The sequence below is a fragment of the Vanacampus margaritifer genome, chromosome 4 (genome assembly GCF_051991255.1).
Source record: "Vanacampus margaritifer isolate UIUO_Vmar chromosome 4, RoL_Vmar_1.0, whole genome shotgun sequence".
NCBI classification, from domain to species: Eukaryota; Metazoa; Chordata; class Actinopteri; order Syngnathiformes; family Syngnathidae; genus Vanacampus; species Vanacampus margaritifer.
This window is the reverse complement of record NC_135435.1, coordinates 8,097,339-8,113,712: the sequence shown is the minus strand read 5'-3', so window position 1 is coordinate 8,113,712 and position 16,374 is coordinate 8,097,339. Positions and strand designations below refer to the sequence as shown.

At 38.9% G+C, this 16,374-nt stretch overlaps 1 protein-coding gene across 13 annotated transcripts in view; it reads left to right on the top strand.

Moving 5' to 3' along the window:
- The window catches only part of tjp1a (tight junction protein 1a), a 129,464-nt gene that overhangs the window by 65,305 nt on the left and 47,785 nt on the right, over positions 1-16,374 (top strand). Inside the window, exon 1 of one of the 13 annotated variants that reach the window (XM_077564562.1) lies at positions 750-1,206. The exons of 11 other annotated variants lie outside the window; for them this stretch is intronic. In XM_077564562.1, the coding sequence (XP_077420688.1) occupies positions 1,183-1,206 (24 nt within the window). In that variant the 5' untranslated portion in view covers positions 750-1,182. Of the gene's footprint in view, positions 1-749; positions 1,207-16,374 lie in introns of those variants that run through there. One more of the 13 variants, XM_077564563.1, reaches the window with a different exon arrangement.

The window sequence follows — 16,374 nt, the reverse complement described above, 5'->3', positions numbered from 1 at the left end:
GATTTTATATTGAAACTTTAGTTTACTAGAACATGAGTAAATTGTAAAACAATGTAAGCTTGGCTTGTTATAGCCTGAGGGTGGGGTTAGGTTTAGGAAGTCATATGAATTTAATTGAATGGCTTTTGTGGTCTCCTGTGAGATTACTTATCAGCCACAAACAGTCCTCCCAATTTTCTCTTTTTGTGTGAGAAATTAGTTTGTTGTTCCAGTAGTAGGCTACACAAGACACACCACTGTCCCAGAAAAAAACACGAAAGATGCAAATGATTACCTCCTATACATCTTTACTTCAATAGCACAAGCCTTTTCTACAGTTTTATATTTCATTTCAAAGAGGCGCATTGAGACTACGACCCCCCCCCCCCACCCCACCCCCTTGCAGACTTCAAATGAAAAGGTCCTCATCTAACAACAAACATTGCACTCGCATCACTACATAGAAAGTGAGCATTCAGCATCAGCAGGGACAGCGGCGTCGCTTCTCTTCATTGTATCCCGGACTATGTATTCCACGGGACAACAGGGGTAGACATTTTGTCGAACTCCTTAAAAATGTACAAAGTCAAAAATAATCAAGCACAAATAGAGATCAGAGTAGATATGTATTCTAAATATAAACTTTAAAAAGCGTATTATTTCTGTGTTATGTCGTTAGATAGCCACTGTCGTCATTGTTTCCAATTCTACTCACCCCTATATTTGTGGAATGGTCTGTTCCGCGCAGCCTAGACACGGCAGTAGCTCATAGAGCCCAGAGCAGGGAGAGGTTCAACCCCGCCTGCCATTGCTGTACACCGTCGTAGTGATGCCTTCGCTTCCTAACTTTCCATCCAGGGGTGGACACTAGCTACGAGACATCCACACAAAGTGAGCTTAGTCACGCCTTTGTGTGTTTATGTGTGTGTGTGTTTTTTAGACCGGCGTTTTCTGTCTCGGTACCTGACTGGAATGACGTTGACGATTTAGGCACCGACGATAAGATAATGAACTTTGGACTTTCCTCACGGCTCTCCGTGACATGTTTCCCGGATAAAGTGAAATAACACAACGGCCCGGCGTGGCGGCAGCTGGGCGACTGTTCAACTGGAGGGAAATATTGCGTTCAGCCAAGTGACTATCAAAACAAAGGCAGCGGATCGGTTTTAAGCTGTCACTTTGGGAGCCGAACAGGAGAGGAAAATGTCCTCCAAAGCGTCAAATAAGGTGGGTTTCTGCTCGGGAAAAAATGCTCAAGTGTTTGTGTCCTTTCAACTGCAATCGCTAAAATGAGCACGATTGGGAAGTACGCGCTCTAATTCCTTGTTAGGGTGGTTGTAAAAGTTCGGTAGTTGGTTGTAAAAGTGACACCAGGCACAATGGTGGTTGTGTTTGTAGCTCAAGGTTATTCTGAAATCTACACTTGGTAGCATATCTTGGAACCAGGCATGCTCTTCTCGTTGCTAAATCTGACTTTGTACTGTTTGTTCTAGTTGATAAAAAGCATTTGTTTGCTGATACAATGACCATGCTGTGTGGCAAAGTGGCATCTCCAAAGACAACCTGTTGATTGCATGTGCATGTGTCTCTGACGTCATAATAGATTAGCGCAGGTACAGTGCATCCTAACGAAAACATTACACTATTGTTTGAAAATTGTAAAGTTAAGGTGTTGGATGATTAAGCATAGCATTATATAGGGTTTTCTCAACTTTTTAGTGTAAGGATTTTTTTGCCATATGAAATTTATTAATTTCAAATAAATATCATTAAGACACTATCTATGTTCTTAATATCAAAGAGGGAAATGAAGCCCCCCTTTGATATGTCATTTGTTGTGACCTGAAGCATTTTCTTTTGCAAACTCTCTGATCTTTGTATCTTATGAAACATCAAGGCATGTCCGAAGATAATTTAAAACAAAAAGCATTTTGTAAACATATTTAGATATTACTTATCATTTGTGTTCCTATTGCAAAATCAGCAACATATTTTTTCCACAAATCTATATATTGGCCAGTCCTCACATGAATCTCTTTTCAAATTATTGACCAATCAAAATTGTTGATGGTTACTTGCTCTCTTTGACAATGTTAATGGCTCAACAAGCGTGCCATTTTTTTTTGTTTCCTGAAAAGTGATTGTTCTAGAGATGTGAGGATTCTGCGCAGCCACAGCCTGTCTTGCATTTAGCATCTGAATCATGTGAAAATTGGGTCAGTTCTTGTCTTTACAGACAGCAGAACAACTGCTTTAACTGTCCTGTTGTCTGACATAGGAGTCCTGCAACGCCACCGTTGTATGGTGTACCTCAAGTGTATCGATTTTAGAATGCATTAGTTGAACGAAATACCGTATTTTGTAAACAGACCATTGAGTGTATTTTCAAGTGGGTCAATCCTCTTATTACAAGTGTGTGTGTTGCGTGCACATGTGTGTGTGTGTTCAATACTACCTTGCAAGTTGTAGATTTTTTTGCCACTTTGACAAGTGAGGAATGTGCTGTGTTTATTAGAGGTGGTGAAATTCAGGTTTGAGCAGTTGTTCCAGTTAGACGAAACCAGCTTTGTCAACTGTTGTAGTGAACATGTTGATTCGTATGACTTCCGATTGTAAAATGCTAGTGGGTAGTAAGAGATGTAGAGTTTTAGTTATTCAGATTTTTCTGTACTTTGTATAATATACAGTATTTAGGGGCACACTCTATTACTGTTTTACTATATTTCTGAGAAAAGGGCTGAATTGGTGCAGACATTTGTCAGCATTAAAAAAATATTGAAGATAATAAGAAGCACATTTAATATATTGGTCAATCATACATGTGTGAGTAGATGAACAATTTGTTTGCTCAAATTTTAGAGGGAAAATGCCACTAATAGGGGCAGTCTGAAGCCCTCCCTGCTTAAGGTGTTTTTCTTTACAAGCTATTTTGAGCGGTGTTGGTTACTAAGCCATGATCATGAAACTATTCAGAAAATAGTCCTTTGGGCTGAAAATCGTCTGTCTTGCCAACCTCCTTATCTGCCTGCCTACAGTGCTAATGTAACACCACTACACAAGCACTTCATTCACCTTGGACACTACACTTAAATCACTTAAATAGTAAATGTTAATGTAGGGGTTTTATAATATATATTTTTTTCTCTTCCACCAACCCTTACGCCATCTTCCTCACATGCAGTGACCTCGGCCCAGACGTCGCTGCATGATTAGCAGACAGTGCCAAGGCAATGTTGATATATAAAGCAGGCATCCAAGGCTGCATGCAGACGTGCCCTCACTCAATTTCGTGGCAACTCCATCATGCATTGTCACTTTTAGAAATCATCCTGTGAATCAAATATGTCTGTGCTGTGGTTCGTCTTTCAACGTCCAGTTACTTCTGCCTCATGAGTCGTGATAGATTGGTAGTGAGTCATACACTGACTGCATTAGGTTAGTGTTTAACTGTAATAAAAAGTTGGGATGTTTTATTCAATGTATTTATGTGGGTGTGTTGATGAGTTGGCATGCTTGTATGATGGCACCAGTGTCAGATATGTTTTTGTGACTTTCTCCACCTCGACAATGGCAGGAAAGTGTGGCCTTGCTGTTTGCAACCTTGTACCAAACCTCTGAATCATATTTCCTATATCAGAGTTTGTCAAGCTATAATAGCTATAGACTAAAAATAACAACTATAAAACTCATTTTGAGTTGCTCATTAAAAGCAGTGCATATTTGGGTCTAACTTAAAATGTTTTTAAAATTCCACCCGTCAATCTATACGTACTTGTCAAATGACTTGCTATAATAAGCATGCTTATCATTTTGTATGGAGTCTTAGCCAAGGAGAAGAAAATTATTTTATTAAGGTGTATTGGCCAGGCTAAATTGTAAACACTGCTAATCTTCTAACATTAAACACATTATATCCTTTTTTTTAATGAGCAATACTTGCCTTTACATTTGGCCTCAATCCATTCCTGTTTACTGTCATGGATGCAAAAAGAAAATTGATGTTATTTAGAGCATCACTAGGCCCACTAGTCTCCAGGCTTCTTGTTTTAAAGTAAAAGACTGATTGAAATGAGTGGGATATGCATTTGAATGCAGGAGGTGGTATTAATTAATTAATTATTAATTAGTGTTGCATAGTGAGGCAAGAACAGCCGCAGCTTAGCTTTGATGATTACACTTCACCATTTACTGCACTGAAGGAGGGAAACGTAATTAGACGACCAAGTGCAAGGAGGAACGGAGCATAGCATGTTTTTGTTCTAGGTCAGAATCACAGCAGATTGGCTAGTGAAAGACACAACATTGAGAGGCAAATGTCTAGTTTATTATACATTCACTTCACTTTCTCAGTTTTATGCAATTGTTGTTATTCACATTTTTTACTTAATTAAACTTGCAAAACATCAGTAGTGAAGAATGTATTTTTTCATTTTTTATTTGATAAGGTTTACAGGTATACTAATTAGTGTTGTTACGAGGGCTGCCAAGATTAGTCGACTAGTCAAGACGACGTCTACAATCAAAACCGTCGACAATTAATATTAACAGTCGACGAGTCATTTATTTATGTATTTATGTGTGTGAGGCCTTTTAGCCTCTTTCTGATAATAACACTACAACATATTACATGTAAAATGGAGACAAATACACTTTGCTAAAGGTGCCCTGCTGGATGTAAAAATAGAGGGAGCTAATCATTAATTAATATTAATAGTCGATGAGTCATTTATTTATTTGGCGCTCTGTTTTTGTCAAACTGCCTTGTCTCGCATTTCTTTCGGAGCTGGATGCCATGCCTGTGACGCACATGCGCAGTAGTGTTCATCCGGCTCATCCGCATTGGAAAGAAAAGCATTATGGGGTGTTGAAAAAAATCGCTTCGGCAATATATCGCAATATTACAGCGCACAATTCTCATGTCATTTTAATATGCGGCCGAATGTTTAAACATAATTTTTTTTATGGAAATATTCAACAAAACATCTTACTTGGGGTTAGGATTCACACTTTAAGCATGGAAGAATGTTATTAATGGAACATTAAGCCTAAATATTTAATTTCAATGCTGTTCAAATATGAAACAGATTGCAATCTTGTTTGTTAAATACAGTGGCTCACAGTTATAAGTCTGAAGTTTCAGATAAATATACAAATCTTACAGTGTACATGTACAAGTTTACTGATTAGCATTGATGGGAATATGAAGCTTCATGAAACTTCATGATGCACTTGCAAACATTATTTTTTTTTAATTCCTATAGATGGTGCTCTTTGTTTAAAGATAATGGCGATGGAAATTGATTACATTCCAACTGCATCTTTAAACTAAGAGTGCCATTTATAGAGGAGACAAAAAAGATCACAGGTGCTTCATTTGTCTATTACTACTGATTAGTATTTTCAAAATTTTGATAAAAAAATCGCAATGATCGACTTATAGATTCATATCGTAATTAATCGGTATCGAATCTAATCGTGACCTATGAATCATGATTTGGATCAAATCGTCAGATACTTGGCAATTCACACCCCTAATGTGTAGTGTAGTGTCATGGCTAACCCATGTTCGCAACAGAAACTGATACTTCAGGCGTATCTCCACCAAAATACTTAATACAAAGTAAACCTCCCACGGCAGTAATAAAAGAGCATTTAAAAAGGAAGCATGTTGGGGCTGATGCCTAATAATATTTCTGGCATAGTGCAGTCATGTCTGGAAGCTAGCATTAGCACCGTGTGTGTTAGCACCGTGTGTGTAGCATGATCTTCTGTTTGGTACGCTAACATATTTGTAAGGTTTACAGAAGCTTTAGTCAGCGAACTAGCGTTTATTAATAACCAAAACAGTTTGTCACCGAACGTGTTGACATCATACGTGCTCCCTCACAGAGGTCTTTTTCTCTCCTTTGACTCATGACCGCTTTGCCACAACCTCTCAACGGCAACACATTACAATAAAGCACACACTAGTTCATTATAATATCCAGTACACTGCTTAAAAAAAGCTCCTCCTAATCTTTAAGGATTTTTTTCCCCATTTATTTCAGGTGCATACCATATTTTGTTTGTCAAGATCAATTTACTGCTTTTAAATTACAAAGCAAAGCAAAGCATTTTGGATGAAGGGTAAATAAAACAAAATAAAAAAACAATACAAGTATTCATTTTGTGTTTAGCACAGTGTATTTTCCTAATTTTACTCATCTGATTTCACTACCTTTTAGACCTACATTAAAAAAGAGTGAGTGTCGAAGTATTAGTGCTACTCTGCATAGTTTTTTATTCAATGTTAAAATACACTAAAGATTTACAGCAAAACTAATTCTTAAGCCACAGTATCACCATCAATATATAAACATGTCAGAAATTATGGTACAAGATGCAAAATCTAATCAAAGTTCAATGTACTATAATCTTAATTGTCTTCATTATTATTTTTTTACATTTATGAGATGAAACTGAATGCAGACATCCCAAAAAAATGGACATAAATGTTTTTCACAGGACAGCGACAATATGTTCTGATTAGTCGACTGGCAAAATAATCGTTTGTGGCAGCCCTAGTTACGAATACGATACAAATTTTTTAACCTGGATTAGGTACAAATTTTGAATAGTTAACACCCATCAATTCAACAATCAAAATATCTTTGTAACAGTGCAAACAATTGCAATTTTAACGGTTTACATTTTTAAAACTTATTCATCTTTATATTCATTGTTTAGGAAAATCTTGTGTAAAAACTGTGACTTTGTGCAGCAATATTTATATGGATGTGCTGCTTTATCAAACCATGTGCAATGCAATTTTAAACTGATCTGTGTGGGCTTTTAGCCTCTTTCTGATAATAACACTACAACATATTACATGTAAAATGGAGACAAATACGCTTTGCTAAAAGTGCCCCGATGGACGTAAAAATAGAGGGAGCTAACCATTAGCTTTAGTATTAAGGATATTTTCTCAAGTAGCGTTAAGCACCAAGCACTTACTTGTTGGTACATCCTGACAAATGATAACTAGTACACATTCACAATAATATTTACCCACCTGTTTCATTTCATCGTAGAATTTGGGGTGTGTACCTTTTTAGATGTTTGGTCAAATATGACGTGTTACTGCCATGTAGCAATGCTTGCAGACCGGCCGGTCACAGTTTGTGGGCTTTCCCGACTTGTCAGCCTTGTTCCCAAAGTACTGCCAGACAGCACTTTTACATTTTAGATGTTCAAGTGAAATGGGTTGTGACATACCTCCACTAGATTTAGTATCGATTAATATTGAGGTAGTGATTTATTTTGACAACCCTATCAATAAATCTCGACAAAGGGCATTAAACATAATAATCTTGTGACCACTCGAATAGCAACTAATCACTCTCAAATTATACACTTAAAGTTTTAAATTACAGAAAAAGACTGTTGGCTTACATCACCATCAAATCTGTTTAGATTGAGGTATTTTTGTGTCAAATATTATTAGGCCGTGTTGTTCCAAAATATTTTACATGTACTAAAAGTAGAGCTGATACACCTTTTGCTTCTGAAAATGGCTTTGAAAGAAGTCCTTCTGGGGTGTCTTTTCATACAATACACGAGTTTGGTTTCTGGAGTTATTTTTGTGCATTTCTATTATCAAATGATTATCAAAAGTCCCCCAAAACAGATCTGTACCTTAACATTTGTACACATCTGTTAGGAAGAAGCTAGTGCAATTTGTTGATTAATCATCTACTTTTGTGTAACAACAGGAATTGAGAGGGGAAGAATGTGCCTTATCTCAAAGAAAGCTTGTCTTCTTATAATAAACAGCTCCGTGGGAAGCTGTGCAAACACTAAATGCTGGATATACTCCTAACTTTGCCCTTTGTTTCACTTCAGCTACACTGTGTCCTGCTGGTATGATGTCACACTATTTACATAGCTGACGCAGCGTACGCCGTCCGGAAAACACCCCGTGGTGGAAACACAAACCAGATTAGGGTTTAGCTTTCGAATTGCTCAGAGGAACGATGTCTTTACAATATAAATTCATATGAGAGACAATGTAACTCTGACCTCCTCAACCTATATGAAAACAAGCAACACACCTTCCATATGCATACAGCAGGCATGGTTGGACGTTGTCCTGCGCCTCAAGGTGGGCAGGTGTAAACTGTCACTATAGATGATGGGGGTGTTCTTTTGCCCATATTGAAAACAACCGCTCGGGGCAATACATTTCACCGGGGCTCCAGTTTGTTTTTCTTGTATCACCTTTTTTTTAATACCGGTTTTGGTCCAGTTCTGACCTCTGTGTTAAGTGTGTCTTGAGTCTTGACATTACATCATTAATTATTTAATTTGCCACTACCAATGGTACAAACACAGATGATGAGTCAAGTGTATTTTGTGAGAGGAAAAAGAAGGGAAAAACCTTCTAAAGGAGGAGATGAGGAAGGGTTATTGCAGGGTCGAATGGACAAAGTGTGTGTGGGTGTGGGGGTATGGCAGATGCACTGGCGATAATCTGAGTCACATGCCATATCTTAGTTTACCTCTCTTCTGCAGTATAATCACTGTATTAGTGCATTTCGCATAGTTTTCATATTCTCAACCGTGGCCAATCCGTTAAGAAAGCTGCGGTGTTCTTGATTAAGATCCCGATATCCTGAACTGCTGCCCCGGGTGCAGCCCCCTGCTGCAGTGGATGCCACTAACTGTGTGTCCTTGCTGGGATGGGTCAAATGAAGATGTCAAATTTTGTGTAGGCTATGTGTGTATATGACAGAAAAAGAGGGTTTTTCTTCTTCTTCTCCTTCTCTTCCTCCTCCTCTTCATAGGTCAACCTCAAACCATTTTGAGATGCTAGTCTAAAATTAGAACAAAATTGGCTACAACCCAAACTGTTTGTGTTACAAAATGTTTGTGTGAAGTGTAAAGGAAATATTTAAGTACAAATTTACGGATGTCCATCAGCCGGTCGACTCACCATCAGCCGCATCACATTTCCGTGTTTAAGTTTGAATTAGTTCTGCTCTGCCGTCCGTCAGCAATGAATCTCAGTGCGGAAACACAAAATATTGGTTCCGGGTGTCGTAATATGTTTCCTAAAATTACTGTACAAAGTATTTTGATGTAAATATCGACTTTAATGGGGAAATCCGACGTAAGTCAAAATTCGGGTTACATTGCCAGAGTAGGAACGGAACTCTGCCGTAACTTGAGGACTCCCTGTACTATACTCAAGAGTACAACAAATATAGAACAGTATAAATGATCAAATATAGAACAGTACAAATGTTCAGTATAAATGATAAGCCGGCTGCTGCGCGCAACGCCCACAAAACTCCGGAGAGCTGCGTTCGAGCACTCTTGAGTGGCCACGCAAGACCGGCCAGTCCTTGCAGTACAACCGCGTCTTCTTTAAATGTGGAAATTGGATGGATGTTCAACCCTTCAATAAACATTTGAAACAAAACTGCTCCTTTGCCACAAGAAATCGTAGTAGAGATGTAGGGGAGGTGGAAAAAAAATGCGGGAAGCGAAGCCGGGACCTTCTGCTTACAAGGTGAGCGCGCTAACCACTATGCCATTCATTCAGTTAGGTTCAACGGTGCAGAAATTTTACTTGTAGTTTACACAAGTGTCAGCCACCACAGAACCTCTCTGGGAATTTAAAACTGCCAATTGTCATTGCAATAAGGCATTGCAAATGTGAAGGATAATTGATTACTTTGAATTCATTTTGACAGCACATCTACTGATAAAGACTACTTTTATCACTATCCTGCGAGCATGGAGGTCTCAGAGAAGGTTTGTGTGTGTTTAGTCTGTATAGGAGGTGCGGGTGTGTGTCCGCACCTGATGATGTCATAGAGTGAGCACCTACTCGTTTTCTCGGGTTAGGAGGGGCTGGTACTTGGAGAGCAGAATGACCTAGAATTTTTTTATAGAGGGGCGAATGGAGGAAAACACCACTTCGGTGATGTTTTTGGCGAAGAATTAGCATTTTAACATGGCCAAAAGCTCCAAAACGTAGATTTTTCAAATTACTGTCCCTTTTTAGTACTAAAAATGAACTCAGAACAGAAATATTAGATGAGCCTGATATGTGAAATGAAATTATGATGATTTTTAGTTATGATCCTACATGCGGCTACTGCTTGCAAACTGCAAATGCAGTGAGCAGGCTGTGCAAACTACACTTGCATTTTCATGCCTTCCACATCATCACATGTGGTTTACATGATCAAATGATTCAACAGGATTGTTGATACGTGTTTCTGAAGACATACCTTGCACAATGGCTTAATTTACTCCATGTCGTTTTGGACATATGGCCCACTGTGACACACAAGCCAACATAGCTTAATCTTCAAAAGATAATGACAAGTCATGGGTGCCTACCAGCTGTGCGTGAAGCTGTGCATTCGGTCAATTTTTACTTTACTTCCCGTTTACTTCTTCTTCTTGGAAACCAAAGTAGATGGAAAAAATTGACTCTTTGATTGGCTGATGACAAGCTAGACTCTGATTGGCTGCTCGCAAATGAATGCTGGTTGCCTTAATGATACTGTACCATGATTATTGATCCTATAGTCCACTGTTTCATGCCTCTCTCAACCAACACACCTGAGGATTGTTATCAGGCTTCATGTAAGCTTGCTGATTAGCTAATCGTTTGAAACACCTGTGTTGCTGTGGGAGACATGGAAAACACTGCTATAGTCACCCACCCAACCTTGCATTGCACTTTGGAATGTACATGACTGGGTGCAGGTTGTGGGCGGCTGTCGTTAAAAAAAACTGTATCAGACAGTGGACCGGTGGTTGTGGACCTGTGCTCTATAGTAGATAAAACCAATTAATTAAATAAATAAATGTATTATTAGTAGTGGAAGTCCCCCTTGAGATGCGGGTGTTGCAATCACCCTGTCTCCTCTCATTTTTTTTCAACACCCATCACCCATACACTTCCCTCGTTCACCTTTTCATTTATTTTTTTGGTCTTTAGCAGGCATACCTGCATACCTGGCCGTGCCAAAGTCATTTTGATACACGCCGCTACGTAATGGACTGGACACTGAATTACAAATAGCCCTCAGGCCATACTATCGACAACCCTGATGAAACATATGATTTTTTCCGTGTCTAAAAAACCCACATCCAGTTGTTGGATGGTGTTGAGGCAAGACAATAGGGCATGGCACATTTTCATCACTTAAATTTGTTAATGTGTGGAAAATAACAGATGTCGTCAGATGCCATGGTGACAGACCAAAGTATCGTTTCTGCCTACCAGTAACAATACGCCGACTGTATTTTTTTGCATTCAAAGTCACTGATTTAGTGCTAGCTTTTTTAAAAGAGTTGTGATTAGTTTAGAAAGTCGGATCGGAAAATGGTCTTGGTTTTTAGCAATGTATAATTCATCAATTTTCACTCTGCTGCTCAAAAGCTTTCTGGAAAATATTACATAACCTGTCTTGATAGATTCTTTGTTCCTCATCAGATACCCGTTCTAGCAACGCCAGGACACTCCAAGCTGGCTTTTTTGGCAGTACAGGTCAGGGTAGGCCTCTGCAGGGATTTATCAGTCCTATTACAGACATAAGGGATTTGACACAGGGTGTTTTGTGTGTAGCAAGAGAGAGACTGTGGATTCATGGAGGATGATTTGGGTTTGCCATGGCTCAGCTGGTTAGGGAAGAGAGAAATAGGATGGAACAGATTCATCCCAAGGCTTGTTGCTTTACATGCCTTTATACAACACACCCACATTATTTGAGTTTGTTTGCTTATGTGTCTGTTCATTTTGTTATTGCAATGTATTTTCATAGAGGGAATGGATAATCAACCTCTGCCTACCAAAACTTTCTGTATATTAGGGGTGTGGATCTCTCAATTAATAGACAATGTGCTGCTATGCTGTACATTGGGTGTGATATGGTTCAAGGTTTATTTTAAAGTGAACAATTACAGTTTCAGTTTGATTCAGTGGGATTAACGATTCAATATGGTACAGCTCATTTTGAGAGGATGTGATGCAATGACTTTCTTGTAATTTTACAAATTGAATGAACTTGTCAATAGGTTATTGTAAATGTGGCATTTGCTTAAAAAATATACTATATCTGCAGTAAATGACAGTTCAATATGTCTCTAATACTATTTTAAATGTAACAATTTGGTACACTTTTGATACACTCACATCTTTTATTTCAAAACAGATTTTCTGAATCTATTCATTTTTGTTACAAGCGTAATATTTATTTACCATTGCATTACATTACATTATTTTTCTTTAAATGTATGTGTTTATAGTACAAACCACCATTCACATTATCCATGTTTCTCATTGTGCAATTTCTCAAATTGGCTTCGCTGTACACAGACATGTTCACTCATTTTTTTACAGTCTGAAATGAGAGCGATTATTGTTGATTCCCGACTTTTTGTCTGTTCTCTTTAATTACTTTGTTTGACACTGGTCTGTGTTTCTATATGAAGAATACAAGCGCCCCCTTCCTATCGCAATCAGCTCTTCGGGAATTGGTAATTATGTTGCTATTTAAGTGCTTGGGAAAAAGGCCTGTCAAACAGTAACTCATTAATTCACTATAGATTCTGTCCCACAACACGTCTATTGTAGCAAAGTCCTCAGAGGGCTTGGGAATGCCGTTGAGTGGGAATGGCCTCTTGTTTCATACCGCCATGTGACTGTCAACAATTTGTTCATATGTGAACGTTTGTAATATGAAAAAATTGAATGGAATTTTGTTATTGTTTGTTCGTCGTAGAATATTACAAATGCCTGCCAGTTTGGGCATTCAAATACTGGTACTGCTTTTGTCATGATAATCCAAGCAGGAGCTAATTTTTGCTCATGTGCGTACAGCTGAAGCAGACCGAGAGCCCCTTTCTGAAAAAGCACTTTTTTACAGATGGATGGATGGGTGGAGTAGAAATAACAAAGTACTAAGTAGCATATAAATAAGTGTCATGAGTGAAATTGAAACGAAACAACCAAACGGTGAAGAGCGGGAAAAATTCAGGGAGACCTTTTTGAATGAGAAACTGGCAGAGAGTTGGGCCATGTCTCCTTATCTACACACATTCCAAAGTGTGTGTTTGCCTTTGTGTCTATTTGTGTGCATATAATGTGAGAGCGAGGGAGGGAGCGTTTGGAGGCTCATGTGTGTGTGTGGGAGGGTGGGGGTACCTGGTGTATGTGTAGATAAGCTAAATACAAAGGTTTCAGTTCTGGTCCTGGTTATAAATCTGTCTTGTTTCTGCTACCATAATGTGAAGTTCCCTAGAGCAGGGGTGGGCATCGAGGGCCGGAGTTCTGCATGTTTTGCATGTTGCCCTTTTCCAACACAGCTGATATATGGTCAGCTCATCAGCAAGCTCTGCATAAGCCTGATAACGATCCTGTTGATTGGAATCAGCTTGTGTTGGAAGTGAGAAACCTCCAAAACCCGCAAGACTCCGGCCCTCGAGGACCGAGATTGCCCACCTCTGCCCTAGAGATACACCTACAGAGTATAATGATCATCAATAGTAAATCAGCATTATACATGCATGGACAAAGTGTTAAAGAATGAAGTGAAAAAAAAAATCAATGCTCACCGAAATAACCTGAAACGTAATAATGAAACATTTACTGATAATTAACGAATGAAAATTTGGCATAGCTTAATTTTTTTATTTGTCTAAAAGCTCCAGTTTTGTTTTATGTCTAAGTATACTGTCCCAGATGCTTTGTGGCTTCTCAATGTGCATTTGGGCATTTTCCAGTTCCATCACTTTCAAGGTGGCTATTTTGGGTTTTCCTTGCTTAACAGAAGGATACCAACAATCTAAAAAAAAGAGCATTCCCCAGTGTAACATGAAGGAGGGGTTAGTTCCACTGTATCAAGACATTCCAGAGCAAAATTTCAGCTTCAGTGTCAGAAAGCCTGTTCTCAGCTGCAGGTCATGGGTCCTCCAACAGGATAACGACTCAAGATAAAAATACCTAAGATTTGCTTAGACAAAAACATTGGGAATTCTGAAGAGCCTCGATTGTACAGTGTTTCCTCTTTGAACCTCAGGCCACCACTACCCACATAAGTCAATCTGTTTTTGTCCCCAGTTTGGCCTTTCTTGAGCAAGAACCTAAAATGTTTGACAATCTAATTGTTTTATCAGATTATCCTTCTTTCTGATGACTGGTTAAGAGTGGATTTATCCAGATAATTGGGTCCAAAACGAGCTGGGCCGGAAATCTTAAATAATGAACGTGTTTAATATTTAGAAGCAAGCAAGAACATTTGTGTGTTGAGGGGAAGCTGATGTCTTCTGAGCCACTTGCAGGGTTCCCGCGGGGTCTAAAAAAAGTCTTTAAAAGTCTAAAATTCAGAAACTCAAAATTTTTACCTTAAATGTCTTAAAAAATCCCATCCCAGGTCTAAAATGTAATTTACTCAAGTCTTAAATTCTTATATCCGCTCCGTCTATCCCGAGAACAGTCTGTAGGGGGGAAAAAAGTGTCTGTTGCATTGTTTCTCTTGTCTGCGTGTGGGAAAATGTCCACACCAAAAGCAAAGTAATGCATTTGAGGGGTTGTTTGTATTGTAGTCAATGTAGTTCGGCAGGTGGGTAGTTCGTGACGGTTAGCATAGGATCTTGTTGCATTCGTATCACGGCAGATAAAACCGTAAATAGTTTTAAATCAGGTGGGTGTCGCTGTCTGTGCCTGTACGGACATTGAATGTGATGATCTGTGCAGCATTCTCAGCAATTTGTCTTGTATTTGTCTTTATTCATTTTATTAACAGCTTTGATTCAAAGTTAGCACATGACGCTATCCCTTTGCGGCTCTCTTCTTCTGCTGTCTATGAAGTATGTCATTATGTGGGTGCGCCTTAAAAAGCGCAAAGCGAGGCAAAATGCTCCCTTTGCTTTTAGTGTGAATGTAGAATTATAATTAGGTGGCTCAGTGTGGCCACTACCGCACACTGTACCTTTTTACGTTTTCGTTTCCACCGAGTTTATGCGGTTAGTCAGAGTAGTGTGGACAATGTGTTTCTGTAAAATGAGTAAATGTCAGTTTAACAAAAATTGGCTCAACTCATTGCAAAGTATGCAAAAATAAAGTTGGGTACTTTGGAAGTGAAGGCCCTCGAGTCACACGCAAAAAGCCAGAAAACACCAGCTTGCTATGAATTAGAGTCAGTCTAAAATTTTTCTCATAATGGTCTAAATAAGTCTAAAAAAAGTAAAAATTTTTACTTTGTGATTTCTGCAAGAACCCTGCACTTGACTCCACAGACTGTGATGTGACAGAATGTAGCCAATCAAAAATAGTCTCTGATTGATGAAAGAGGAAGCGGTGGTAAATAAAAGTAATGTCCTACCCGACTGTTTATCCGTTCATTTTCTGAACCACTCGCTTATCCTCCGTCATGAGGGTTGGGGGCAAGCCGGATCCCATCCCAGCAGTCTTTGGTCGGTAGACGACCTAATTATGTTATTGTTGTTGTTTTTATAAATGTAGGGTCTCCACTCCAGATAGCAAGAAATATTTTCCAAAGCAAGTATTTCATTGCTGACGTTGCCACCTTACAATGCTGCTGCCTGTGGTCATCGTTGGAATCACTCGCAAAACACCAGTGCATACAATGAAGAGTCTGGTTGTCTTCTTGTTTGTGAGATCACATGATCATCAAGGGAGCTCTCCCTTGGAGGACTGGTTTATTGACCAGTGGTGGAAGTTACTCTTATACTGTGTTGACATTATCGGAGCACTTCACACACAGAAACGACCAAAACCGTTGGGTGGCATCAGGTGGTAGAGTGGTCGTTTCCCAACCCAGAGGTTGCGGCCCTGGGCCCAATCATTGTCGAAGTGTCCTTGAGCAAGATAGTGAACCCATGCTGTGTCATCAGTAAGTGAATGAGGAGACTGCGTTAAAGCTGTTAGATTGTATACGTTCTTCCATCAGTTACATAGCTCCTCATCATTTTTTAATTTTGTTAAGTCAGGTCCAACGTTTGATTTTTATTCAGTAGTGCAAGTTATTTATCAGAGGCAGATGAAAATACATGAAATTAAAAACGGAACTGTCAATCTCTTGCCATGCTTGCTTATCTTTTGACGTCAAATGTTTGCACAGCAAAAATAGAGTAATTGATCTCAGTGTGCCAATTAAGCCTTTTTGAATGTTAAGTCCTCATCAGCAGAGGCTGACATGGATGTTGCTCTGCTCTGAGCTGTTGCTTGTTGTAAGTGTATTTCATTTATTTATTTATTGCTGCAGACATCTTTTGTTGAGCCTGATGTGACCAGTGGTCACTGCACATCCAAATTTTACGCTTTTCATGGTGTTTGTCATTTCAGAATGGTTTACTATTTGCATTGTGACGCAT